Below are 14,432 nucleotides of genomic sequence, written 5' to 3'. Positions count from 1 at the left end.
AGTTATGCAGCCATCACCGTAATCTAATTTTAGAACATTTCCATCACACCCTGCCTTCCACCCCCCAAAAAACCCCTCATACCCATGAGCAGTCACTTGGGGGAGATATTTTTAACAGATCATGGGTGTCATGTGTTATTCTTCCAGGACTTGACTTCATAGACTCTTAGAAGGGGCCTTAGAGATTTTAGTCCCACCTCCTCAGATGAACAAATTGAGGCTCAGAGAAGCAAAGTGTCTTGTCAAAGGTCACACAGCAAATTCATCACCAGAGCCAGGTCTTTTTTTTTTTTGCTGTACGCGGGCCTCTCACTGCTGTGGCCTCTCCCGTTGCGGAGCACAGGCTCCGGACACACAGGCTCCGCGGCCATGGCTCGCGGGCCCAGCCGCTCCGCGGCATGTGGGATCTTCCGGGATCGGGGCACGAACCCGTGTCCCCTGCATCGGCAGGCGGACTCTCAACCACTGCGCCACCAGGGAAGCCCGAGCCAGGTCTTTTGATTTCCCGTAGAGTTACTTTTTGTAATACAAAAATGCCGTGTCACTTGCTTCCTTCAAATTGATGCTGAGAGTAGATTGAAGGTATTATGAAGATGTTATCCTTTCCTGGGCTCTTTTTCCAGTCTCTCTTCTCACCCACATGAGTCGGGAAGTACAGAGTAAAGAGAGGAGAGTGGAAAAGTCTGCCACTGTGTCCAGTCATGCTCCCTTGTGCCTTAACTCTGTTAGGAAAGAGCTATAATGAGTCTTATGGAGAATAATGTTGCAGCCTCTCTTAGAAGAGAGATTGGAAATACAGCCAGGGGCAGGGACTTTACTTTTGAAAGATGCTGCCTTTTGTGGAGGTGGCTGGGGTAACCAGCGTCAAACAGCAACACCATGTATCAGAAATGCCAAGGTCTTGGGCTGGCAGTGGTGGTCATTATGTCTCCTGTTGTCGCATGATTGCTGGGAAACAGCAGAGGAAGTGAGTTGAGGCTTCTATACATCCTGCCACCTTCTGCTTCTTGCAGAGCCTTGGCCAGGGCAGTAGTTGGATGAAAGTTGGGGTTTGGAGTAGGGTGGAGGACTAACTTTGCGAGCAAGAGACTTCAATATTCCTTCTGAACTCACTGAAACATCTTCAGCCACCCTTATTTCCTGGAGGGCTGCTGGAAAGGCCTCTGTGGTTGCTAAACATGGAGAATGAGGCCAAGGAAAATCATGTAGCTATGGACTCAGAAATATCTATACCAAGTCCTGAAGCCTAATCAGGGCAAGATTCAGGCCTCTTTCTTCTTCTGTCCTTTGGTCTCTCTGGGAATTCAGTCTACCCTCCTCCTCCCCGGTTACCACTCTAACTCACCCCAGGATGATGTAGGCCTCCAGGAGGGCTTGGAATTTCTCCAGCCGGGCTACTCAAGAGACAGGTACTCTAAACGTTCTGTGAGTTTCCATCATGATGAGATACACCTGACTGGAGAGATTGCTGTGGGGAATGACACAGGCTCCTAGACAATGGGGGACACTGCCTGGATTATTCATTTTTGAACTCCTGGTGCCTAGCAGAGTGCCTGGTGTGTTTGTTTGCTGAATAAATAAGTAGTAACGTTTCACATCAAATGATACATTGTTATTTACAAAGTGGTTTATTTTCCCTGCCTGAATTTATCCTCACAAGTGCCCCTACTTTATCCCTGGAAGGTAGGCAAGACTGTTTCACAGATGAGGTCACATAACTGTAGGTTGGAGAGGTGGCTGTCAGACTCTTACTCTGTTGGCATTTTTATACAGATGTCTCACTGAGACGGCCCTTCCTAAAATACCCTAAGAGAGGTATGTATAGGGAGTCAGATAGACATTCGTGGTCTTTGCATTTTGTTCCTAAATCTGGGGTAGATGTATTCTTCATCTAAGTCTCTCACTAATGGTATTATTTTCTGCTGTTTGCTAATCACTGCAGGTGTATAAATTTTCAATTACATCTTTTTTTTTTTTTTTTTTTTTTTTTTTTTTTGCGGTACGCGGGCCTCTCACTGTTGTGGCCTCTCCCGTTGTGGAGCACAGGCTCCGGACGAGCAGGCTCAACGGCCATGGCTCACGGGCCCAGCCGCTCCGCGGCATGTGGGATCTTCCCGGACCGGGGCATGAACCCGTGTCCCCTGAATCGGCAGGCGGACTCTCAACCACTGCGCCACCAGGGAAGCCCTCAATTACATCTTGAGTTAAATAGAATTTCAGGGCTAGCCTGGTAAACTGGCGAATCCTCATGTAGTTTGTAGTAGCTATTTCCTGATAGAGATTTAGCATCATACACTATCGTATCTAATACAGTTTTTGGTTCATACACTATTGCATCTAATGCAGTTTTTGGTAATTTCAATTAACTAGATTGTAGCCTTATGGGCCTGAGTCTTCAAGAAACACATGTTCCAACATTCTCCCTGCTTAACGATATCCTTACTCTTGTTGAACTTTTATGACCTTATTGGAAATCAATGCTTCTGATCTTCCAAATGTATTGTTGAGGAGAGACCTAGACGAAATCACTATACAAAATGCTTTGAGATTGCAGGATGTGGAGAGCGTGCTATCCTGAAAATGAATGGTTCTGCTTGGAGGTAAACCATGTTTTAACTCTGCGTGTATATTGTGCACGAGGGAATTTCTCTGTGCAGAATAATTTTCGCCCAATAATTCCCACGATCACAGCACTTCTGGTAGCAGGTATCTCCTAACTCCCCTGCAGCAGCTTGGCTAAAGCGAGCTTTCCTCTCCTAGCAACTGTTGCTAGGAGGGGCGTGGCTTCGGAGTCGGGCGAGGACGCGTTAGGCGGCCCGCTCCCTCCGCACCGCCCCCCCCGGCGTAGACTACACTTCCCGTGATGCTCGAGGGTGGTCTCCGTAGTGACGCCTTTGGTGTTCGCAGAGCGGGAGGGAGAGAAGGAAGGCGGGGGCGGCGGCTGCGAGGGGGTGCCGCGCTCTTCCCATGTCCCCGACTCGCGCGCCGCCGCCGCCGCCGCCATGTTGGCTTGAGGGGCGATGACAGGAGGCGGCTGCGGCGTCGGGTACTGAAAAGTGGAGGAGGAGGAGGAGGAGGAGGAGGAGGAGAGACAGAGCTCTGAGAGGAAGCGGTTCCCGGGCTGAGGAGAGGAAGGACCCGGGCTCTTCCGGGGCCCAGCCAAAGTCGGCGTCGCGGGGAGCTCGCGAGGCCGGGGAGGGGAGGGGAAGGCGGAGCCGCGGGAGGCGGAGGCGAGAGAGGAGCGCCGGGAAGCCGGAGACTATGTGTCCTGAACCCCGCGGCTGCCTGGAGGCGCCCGCGGCCTGAGCCCCGACGGGCCGTGGGGTCTCCTGCCGGGCCGAGCGCCCCGCTTTCCCCGCTCGCCGCCCCGGCTCTCCGGCCCGGGCTTGCGCTTCGGCTGCCAACGAGTTAAATGCCCTTGAGCGCGGGTTTCCGCGGCCCGGCTGGCAACGCCGGCCGCCCGAGTTGAGCCGTTTCCCCGCGCCGTCCGCCGGGGGACGCGTCCATGTGTGGCCACATAGTTATCTGTGTACCGCGGCGCCGGGGCATTCTCCTCCTGCTTAATGAGGACTCGACCTGGGAGCAAGTGTGAATCACTGCCGGGCTGGGAAAGGAGGAAGACGATTTAACCCCCTCCCACCCCGCTCCATGTCCGTGTGGCACTCGGCTCGGTCCACCTGGCGCGGCCGGTCCTGGGGCTGCTGCTGCTGACGACGGCGACGGGGCTGCCACCCCAGGAGTTCCCTCCTGCTCTGGCCACACCGCTCCCGGGGATTGTTCCTCTTCGCTCGGAACCTCGGCCCGGCCGGCACTTTGGCTCCGAAAGAACTTATTTTAGGGGGAAAGCACATCTCGAACCAGTCAAGATTGATCGTGAAGGTTGATTCCTGTAGCTCGAAGATTTCTCTTTTTTGTTTGTTGTTGTCTCTTTTTGATTTTTTTTTTCCGGCGTGAACATCTGGGTATATATATCAAACGGCAAGATGTCCAGTAATGTCCCGGCGGATATGGTAAGTGAAGGATAAGAGTTACGACACCCTTTGATTTAATTGTGGTTTCCAATCTTATCTCATCAGAAAGGATACAGGCGTGGGGTGTAGGTTTGCGGGGGGGACTGTTGAAAAGCCACGGTGCTGGGAGATCTGGAGAAGTTGGAGGGTCTGGTGTCCCTCTTGAGAAAGTACTGCTTTTAATGCGGATTTTCCTCATTTGTGTTTCCTAAATGATTAAAGACAATGGAGAAGTTGGGAGCATGTAGCAAGGTAGCCTGAAGTGGAGAAAATCTCTTCTTTGCTAGAAGCCTCTGAACACTTGCGTCTTTAAAGCTTCTGAAAACGTCAGTGGCAGTGGGCAGAGCTCAGGACGGGTGTCCCTGCTAGATACAGAGGTGGACAGGAAAACGGGGATCTTGCTCGGTGGCACTGATCATTAATGCAGTAGGTACCGCTTGATATTTCCAAAAACAGGGACGTGTTATCTCTTGGAGAGAAACTTGACCAGAATTTGCTGTGAGCTTTTTGAAACGTATGGGTGAGCAAGTATGGCAACAGAAATATTAAGACGTTTTGGAATTTTCACAAATCTAGGCTGGCTGTATTTTGGTACTTTTAATGAATATTCCAGGACTTTTAGTACCAAATATTTAGTCGTATTACATCACTGGACTTTTAAAAGCTCATAAAACACATTATTGATTGAGCCTTCATCCTGGAATGTTAAGAACCTGAAACAAAAAGTACTCTGCATAAAGGTTAAGGATATGAGACTGTTGACTAACAGGAACTGTGTAGGTTTACAGTGCTGGGAGGTGGGTTTGAGTGAGTGTGAAATTACACTTTGCTGTCCTAGGGACAAACGTAATGCAATTAACAGGAAGGTGAATAATCTTGTTTATGAAAGAATTGAAGTTAACATAGTTAATGCTCACTTACATGAAGTTAACATTTGAGTGTTCGTATATTTCAGCGAAAAAACAAAATTGAACTTCCCTGATGATTAAATTTTTAAATGACAGATGTTTCAATAAGAGTGAACCTCATTTACAGGCTGTAAAATAAAAATTAAGTGGCTCTAACTGGCATAATTTGACCTTGGTTTAAAGACATTTTGCTAGCGTTTGCTTTCCCTTTTAGTGCACTATTTAAATGCAAAGGAACCACAGGGTTCTGTCTCTTGGGTGGCCACATAGCAACCTTACACTCTCCTTCCTGATTCTTGAAACTCGAGCATTGTCCTTTTAGTTTTCCCTTCCCTCCTGGTGTGCACACCGGAGAATAGTCTCCGGCCTGCTTAAGGATAGCTGGACTTGATTTCCTCCACCCTACTCGCGAAGTTGCCTGGAGAGGTCTCTGGACAGAGCTGGAAAATGCTTTTTCCTCTGTTGGATAATTGCTCTGTGGGCTCCTCACCTCCAGCAAAGATTGGCTCTCCCTCTAAAGCCTCCATCTTATATCATCATGCGCACTGTGAGATATGAGCACCCTACGTACTATTTATCTGTCACAGAAGTTGTCGTGAAATAGATTTGTGTCATTAAAACAGTGCCACAACTTTATTTAGGCCCAGTGATGAAGAAAAGCTGGAATGTGGGTAGCATCAGTCACAAATTGAGATGATTTGGGGAATACTGTTTCCAAGTCAGAGAGAAGGTTTGGAAGCTAGTGTTCGGATCAGGGGACCGGGAAGTAGTGCAAAGCTTTATTAATAGCTGCAGTTATAAAATACAACGATTTCTCTTTCAGACTGTATTTTAAGGCCTTGATGATTCTTTGGTGCTTTGAGATCCCTTTATTAAAGGTGATATGCAAGGGCAAAGCAGTATTATGTAATAAACATATAATGCCCTGGTGATGCTATTTCAGAGTGTATCTAAGGTACAGCTTAGATTAGATGGTTCTGAATATTTTTTATGTGTCATTTTCTAGCTGTCCAACTTGTTGGAGGTCTTGAGGGTTTTTTCCAGCGTTAAAACCTTTTAAACCTTCATTTGCTAGTACTTACATTGCATTTTTGCTTAAGAAGTGCCTTTATTTGATATGTACCTAGAATCCTCAACTTTTTGAAATATGACATGATAAATACTGGTTGAAAGTTGTCGATTAAATGCTTCATATTTGTTCAACTTTTTATTATCAGTAATTGACAAATCTGCATTTACATCTGTGACTTAAAGTGAGAAGACTTTTACCACTCTTGGAGAGCGTCAGCCGGTCCACTCCCACCTCTTTCCACACTCTGACATTTCCCTTGAAGTACAACTCTAAAGTGATCAGGATACACACCCTTGCAAGTACGAATACATACATTTTTGCTAGATGCAGTAAAAATGTCAAGTTTCTCAGTGGCAACAGTTCGTATGTGCTATTTAGAAACAAATGTTATGCTGTTTCACGTGTTAACGGTGCTTGTCAGTTGTATAGGAAAATCCTGTTTAGGAGACGAGGTGGGGCAGTGAAGTTATAACCCCTGCCATGTTTTCATTGGAGATTGTTCATAATTGAGCTATAATAATTGCTAAATCATTTGATGTTTTTGGTAAAGTCTTCTTACGGCAATTATTGTGACTCACTGTAAAATCGATTTTTTAGCATCACTTTTTTATTTCGTAAATATAACTAACATTTAAAATTTATTTTTAAACATTCAGTAAATTTTTTTGTTTACCATAAGTAGTCTCTTTTTCTTATAATCCAAATTTAGCAAGTCAGTCTTTTGGGGATGGGTGGGAGTGGTACCCCCAGTGAATGGATTTGCTATATTCTTTACAAAAAATAATTTGCAGTTGATACTTTTCCAATGAACATTCTGTAAAGATGTCCTATAAATTATATAAATGTGTTTACTTAAAATGTTGGCTTTTCCTTTGCTGAGAGTGATTGAGTTTGAACTAAGAGATTTACTAACATTCCAGTGTAATAACTTATTTGTGAGGAAAATCTGAAAATATCTGAACAGAATATCATTATAATACATTGTGTTTAAATGATTCATTTTTTTCGCCTCAGCGCAAATCATAGTTCATGATGGGCAATATTCATTGTTTATAATTGTAGCATGAATTATGTTAATGACTTAGGTTTTTCTGAAAGAAAATGTTTACTCTTTTGTTAGTAATAAAACCTAAGGCTAAAACCTAAGGCTGTGTAGATAAGCTGGTAATTTTCTGGATTTGGAAAGTTATCAAGAAATAAAGTATTGTATTTATAGAACTATTATATAAGACATTTGAACTACTATTTAGAGCTTTGGACTGAAATTATACTTTATGATACCTGTAAAATTGAAAACCCTACCTAAGAGAGACATTGACAATTACTGTGAGAATAATGGCAAAGCAATTTTGGTTATTCGAAATGTTTTAGATGATAAAATACAGAAGAACCCTGTGTCTTTTAAAATTATTAATGTACAATTCTAGCAGATGTAACCATTTTTAGTCTGGGGTTAAGTGAGCTAATGATAATTTGAGTTTTTTCAGTGTTTAATGAATATTTTTATTGTAATGTCATATCTGTAACATTTGTGGAAGAAATATTGGAGCCCTCTAGTGGACAGGAAATTATTAAAATGAATTTCTTCTCGAACTGAAGTTTTATCACTTTTCCAAGTTAAAATGACAGATATAGAATATGCCAGGGGAAAATGTCATGCTCGATAAAGGTCTAGAGAATAGAAAAATTTTAACTTTGAAGAAAGTGTATATTAAGATCTAATGCCCAAGCAAGGCAAAAACAACAAATAACATACAAGGGAATCCCCATAAGGTTAACAGCTGATCTTTCAACAGAAACTGTGCAAGCCAGAAGGGAGTGGCAGGACATATTTAAAGTGATGAAAGGGAAAAACCTACAATCAAGATTACTCTACCCAGCAAGGATCTCATTCAGATTCGATGGGAGAAATTAAAATCTTTACAGAAAAGCAAAAGCTAGGAGAATTCAGCACCACCAAACCAGCCTTACAACAAATGCTAAAGGAACTTCTCTAGGCAGGAAACACAAGAGAAGGGAAAGACCTACAATAACAAACCCAAAACAGTTAAGAAAATGGTAATAGGAACATACATATTGATAACTACCTTAAATTTAAATGGATTAAATGCTCCAACCAAAAGACATAGACTGGCTGAATGGATACAGAAGCAAGACCCGTATATATGCTGTCTATAAGAGACCCATTTCAGACCTAGGGACACCTACAGACTGAAAGTGAGGGGATGGAAAAAGATATTCCATGCAAATGGAAATCAAAAGAAAGCTGAACTAGCAGTTCTCATATCAGACAAAAGAGACTTCAGAATAAAAACTATTACAAGAGACAAAGAAGGACACTACATAATGATCAAGGGATCAATCCAAGAAGAAGATATGACAATTCTAAATATTTATGCACCCAACATAGGAGCACCTCAATACATAAGGCAAATGCTAACAGCCATAAAATGGGAAATCGACAGTAACACAGTCATAGTAGGGGGCGTTAACACCCCACTTTCACCAATGGACAGATCATCCAAAATGAAAATAAATAAGGAAACACAAGCTTTAAGTGATACATTAAACAAGATGGACTTAATTGATATTTATAGGACATTCCATCCAAAGACAACAGAATACACTTTCTTCTCAAGTGCTCATGGAACATTCTCCAGGATCATATCTTGGGTCACAAATCAAGCCTTGGTAAATTTAAGAAAATTGAAATCATATCAAGTATCTTTTCCAACCACAATGCTATGAGACTAGATATCAATTACAGGAAAAGAGCTGTAAAAAATACAAACACATGGAGGCTAAACAATACACTACTTAATAACCAAGTGATCACTGAAGAAATCAAAGAGGATAACAAAAAATACCTAGAAACAAATGACAGTGGAGACACGACGACCCAAAACCTATGGGATGCAGCAAAAGCAGTTCTAAGTTCTAAGAGGGAGGTTTATAGCAATACAATCCTACCTCAAGAAACAAGAAACATCTCAAATAAACAACCTAACCTTACACCTAAAGCAATTAGAGACAGAAGAACAAAAAAACCCCAAAGTTAGCAGAAGGAAAGAAATCATAAAGATCAGATCAGAAATAAATGAAAAAGAAATGAAGGAAACAGTAGCAAAGATCAATAAAACTAAAAGCTGGTTCTTTGAGAAGATAAACAAAATTGATAAACCATTAGCCAGACTCATCAAGAAAAAAAGGGAGAAGACTCAACAGAATTAGAAATGGAAAAGGAGAAGGAACAACTGACACTGCAGAAATACAAAGGATCGTGAGAGATTACTACAAGCAACTATATGCCAATAAAATAGACAACCTGGAAGAAATGGACAAATTCTTAGAAAAGCACAACCTTCTGAGACTGAACCAGGAAGAAATAGAAAATATAAACAGACCAATTCCAAGCACTGAAATTGAGTCTGATTAAAAATCTTCCAGCAAACAAAAGCCCAGGACCAGATGGCTTCGGAGAAGAATTCTATCAAACATTTAGAGAAGAGCTAACACCTATCCTTCTCAAACTCTTCCAAACTATAGCAGAGGGAGGAACACTCCCAAACTCATTCTACGAGGCCACCATCACCCTGATACCAAAACCAGACAAAGATGTCACAAAGAAAGAAAACTACAGGCCAATATCCCTGATGAACATAGATGCAAAAAATTCTCAACAAAATACTAGCAAACAGAATCCAACAGCACATTAAAAGGATCATACACCATGATCAAGTGTGGTTTATCCCTGGAATGCAAGGATTCTTCAGTATATGCAAATCAATCAATGTGATAAACCATATTAACAAATTGAAGGAGAAAAACCATATTATCATCTCAATAGATGAAGAAAAAGCTTTTGACAAAATTCAACACCCATGTATGATAAAAACCCTCCAGAAAGTAGGCATAGAGGGAACTTACCTCAACATAATAAAGGCCATATATGACAAACCCACAGCCAACGTCATTCTCAATGATGAAAAACTGAAACCATTTCCTCTAAGATCGGGAATAACACAAGGTGTCCACTCTCACCACTGTTATTCAACACAGTTTTGGAAGTTTTAGCCACAGCAATCAGAGAAGAAAAAGAAAAGGAATCCAAATCGGAAAAGAAGAAGTAAAGCTATCACTGTTTGCAGATGACATGATACTATACGTAGAGAATCCTAAAGGTGCTACCAGAAAACTCCTAGAGCTAATCAATGAATTTGGTAAAATAGCAGGATACAAAATTAATGCACAGAAATCTCTTGCATTCCTATACACTAATGATTAAAAATCTGAAAGAGAAATTAAGGAAACACTCCCATTTACCATTGCAACAAAAAGAATAAAATACCTAGGAATAAACCTACCTAAGGAGACAAAAGACCTGTATGCAGAAAACTGTAAGACACTGATGAAAAAAATTAAAGATGATACAAACAGATGGAGAGATATACCATGTTCTTGGATTGGAAGAATGAACACTGTGAAAATGACTATACTACCCAAAGCAATCTACAGATTCAGTGCAATCCCTATCAAACTACCAATGGCATTTTTCACAGAACTGGAACAAAAAATTTCACAATTTGTATGGAAACACAAAAGACCCAGAATAGCCAAAGCAATCTTGAGAACGGAGCTGGAGGAATCAGGCTCCCTGACTTCAGACTATACTACAAAGCTACAGTAACCAAGACAGTATGGTACTGGCACAAAAACAGAAATCTAGATCAATGGAACAGGATAGAAAGCCCAGAGATAAACCCACGCACATATGGTCACCTTATTTTTGATAAAGGAGGCAAGAATATACAATGGAGAAAAGACAGCCTCTTCGATAAGTGGTGCTGGGAAAACTGGACAGCTACGTGTAAAAGAATGAAATTAGAACACTCCCTAACACCGTACACAAAAATAAACTCCAGATGGATTAACGTAAGGCCAGACACTATAAAACTTTTAGAGGAAAACATAGGCAGAACACTCTATGACATAAATCACAGCAAGATCCTTTTTGACCCACCTCCTAGAGAAATGGAAATAAAAACAAAGATAAACAAATGGGACCTAATGAAACTTCAAAGCTTTTGCACAGCAAGGAAAACATAAACAAGATGAAAAGACAACCCTCAGATTGGGAGAAGATGTTTGCAAATGAAGCAACTGACAAAGGATTAATCTCCAAAATTTACAAGCAGCTCATGCAACTCAATATCAAAAAAACAAAAAACCCGATCCTAAAATGGGCGGAAGACCTAAATAGACATTTCTCCAAAGAAGATATACAGATTGCCAACAAACACATGAAAGGATGCTCAACATCACTAATCACTGAGAAATGCAAATCAAAACTACAATGAGGTATCACCTCACATCAGTTAGAATGGACATCATCAAAAAATCTACAAAGAATAAATGCTGGAGAGGGTGTGGAGAAAAGGGAACACTCTTGCACTGTTGGTGGGAATGTAAATTGATACAGCCACTATGGAGAACAGTATGGAGGTTCCTTAAAAAACTAAAACTAGAACTACCATATGACCCAGCCATCCCACTACTGGGCATATACCCTGAGAAAACCATAATTCAAAAAGAGTCATGTACCACAATGTTCACTGCAGCTCTATTTACAATAGCCAGGACATGGAAGCAACCTACGTGTCCGTCGACAGATGAATGGGTAAAGAAGATGTGGCACATACATACAATGGAATATTACTCAGCCATAAAAAGAAACGAAATTGAGTTATTTGTAGTCAGGTGGATGGACCTAGAAACTCTTACAGAGTGAAGTAAGTCAGAGAGAGAAAAACAAATACTGTATGCTAACACATATATATGGAATCTTTTTTTTTTTGCAGTACACGGGCCTCTCACCGTTGTGACCTCTCCCTTTGCGGAGCACAGGCTCCGGACGCGCAGGCTCAGCGGCCATGGCTCACGGGCCCAGCCGCTCCGCGGCATGTGGGATCTTCCCAGACCAGGGCATGAACCTGTGTCCCCTGCATCGGCAGGCGGACTCTCAACCACTGTGCCACCAGGGAAGCCCATGGAATCTTAAAAATAAAAAAAAAAAATGGTTCTGAAGAGCCTAGGAGCAGGACAGGAATAAAGATGCAGATGTAGAGAAGGGACTTGGACTTGAGGACACAGGGAGGGGGAAGGGTAAGCTGGGACAAAGTGAGAGAATGGCATGGACATATATACACTACCAAACGTAAAATAGATAGCTAGTGGGAAGCAGCCACATAGCAAAGGGAGATCAGCTCGGTGCTTTGTGACCACCTAGAGGGGTGGGATGGGGAAGGTGGGAGGGAGACACAAGAGGGAGGAGATATGGGGATGTGTGTATGTGTATAGCTGATTCACTTTGTTGTAAAGCAGAAACTGACACACCATTGTGAAGCAATTATATTCCAATAAAGATGTTAAAAAAAATCCCCCCCCCCCAAAAAAAAGATGTAATGCACAGATTTTCTCTTTACTTACAGCTCTTCTTAATTTTTCTTTCTCTTGCTGGAACTTCTTATTCCCAGTATAAGTTGGGAGGTTTTATGAAGCTAAAGGGTAGATAGTACCGTTTATGTGTATATACTTAGACACACACACACACACACACACACACACATATGTAGGTGACTTGATGAATGGCTTATTAATTAACATATCTCTTATGGAGTGTTTCTCTAAATTGTTTTACTTGAATGTGTCTTAAATTTGGTGTTCTGAATTAGGCATTTTTATTGAGAAAACAAATGACACATTATTTCCCTCTGCTTTGAATGCCTTTTCCTTTCTAGCTCTGAATCCTACTCCAGCTCATGTCCCTCTCCTGTGAAAATGGTTTTTAGTTCATTCGAGTCCACAGTGATCTTTCCTTCCTGTGAACCATTTTCTGTCAGTGTATTTCAGATTCTTACGTGATGTCAAATTTACATGAATATGTGTCTTACCTTTATTATATCTCCTGTAATTTCTAAAACAGAATAGACATTTAAAACTGTTGAGAGTTTTCTTGACTCCTAAAGCAGTACTCTCTCTGTTACTTATGGGAAAGGTAAATATTGTCCCATACTGCTACTGTTTATAATAATGGTGTTAAATATGAAGTCTGTGATGTCTGCTTCTATTACTACTTGGAATATGAAAAAATATATTTTTAGTGTAAGGCTTGAAGTTATTTTAAATTATCGATAAAGTACTGATGGCTCTAGTGGTTTTCATAACATGCAACAGTAAATATGGTTTAGGAGACTGAAGTATATACTTCTTAAATATGCTCTTTAAGAATTCCTCTCATTCTGAGGGGGGAAAAACTGAAAGTGACTAGAATTCATGGTAACTGGAAACCCTGGGTAATAAATTTTTCTGAATCAGTAAATTTTTTGAATACATAAAGGTTGTTTTGGGGAATATCACAATTTATTTTGGATTACTGTCCTATTTGCTTTATGTGTAATATGCTACGCATAATTTACTTTCCGTGACTTAGAGCCATCATTTGAATAATATTGATTCACTTCAATGAAGTCCATTGACTCCTTCACTGTGTAATGTAGTATCATTATTCTATAAACTATAGCTGTCCTACCCTCAGCATCTAATATAGATTGTGAAGCCTAATGCCCCTTCACTACTAGTAATTTACAAAGTGAGATGAGGCAAGTCAGTTGTGATGTGAGAATAAAAATATTAGAACTTCTGGTCGTTATTTTGTGCTCCAAAAAGAGGGAAGAATTGAGATTTTGTAGTAATGCATGGATTGGATCTGAAAAAGCCTCCAGGCTTTTCTAGGTCCACGTTCTCATGAGCGTGGTTTGCTGGGGGAAGGTGTGGGAATTTTGTAACGTAGAGAACAAAAGCAGCACCATGAGTTTCTCAAAGTTTCTACAGCTTTTCTGTCATAGTATATTATATAGTTACTTTTGAAAATACTTTTTAAAGGAATCTATGATACTTTGTATGGAAGTGGGGGGCAGAGGTTCACTGTCAAAGTACTTAAAGAATTGTAGAACTCAAAGCTGAATGACACATTTTTATTATTTATTTATTTATTTTTGCGGTACGCGGGCCTCTCACTGTTGTGGCCTCTCCCGTTGCGGAGCACAGGCTCCGGACGCGCAGGCTCAGCGGCCATGGCTCACGGGCCCAGCCGCTCCGCGGCATGTGGGATCTTCCCAGACCCGGGCCCGAACCCATGTCCCCTGCATCGGCAAGCGGACTCTCAACCTCTGCGCCACCAGGGAAGCTCAGCAGATAATTTTTAGAAAACAATTAGTTGTCTCTTTAAGGCAAAATTGACATTTTAACCAGTAAGTGAAAAAAATACCTGTTTTTCAGAAGAACTGTTATGGAGAGAACATTTGAAAATTTGTTTAGATTTTTCCGGTCTGTTGAAAAATCTTCCTCATAGAGAATTTCAGTGGGCTTTAGACCCATTTATTA

General features: G+C 41.7%; 1 protein-coding gene across 1 annotated transcript in view; it reads left to right on the top strand.

The window, feature by feature from the left end:
* The first annotated feature begins 2,916 nt into the window (after positions 1 to 2,916).
* Positions 2,917 to 14,432, top strand: part of UBL3 (ubiquitin like 3) — a 69,573-nt gene continuing 58,057 nt past the window's right edge. Inside the window, exon 1 of the mRNA XM_082601959.1 lies at positions 2,917 to 4,010. Coding sequence (XP_082458085.1) covers positions 3,984 to 4,010 — 27 coding nt within the window. The 5' untranslated portion in view covers positions 2,917 to 3,983. The remainder of the gene's footprint in view (positions 4,011 to 14,432) is intronic.

The sequence above is a fragment of the Mesoplodon mirus genome (assembly GCF_964341445.2).
Source record: "Mesoplodon mirus genome assembly, chromosome: 17".
Lineage (NCBI taxonomy): Eukaryota > Metazoa > Chordata > Mammalia > Artiodactyla > Ziphiidae > Mesoplodon > Mesoplodon mirus.
This window is presented reverse-complemented; position numbering and strand designations above follow the sequence as displayed.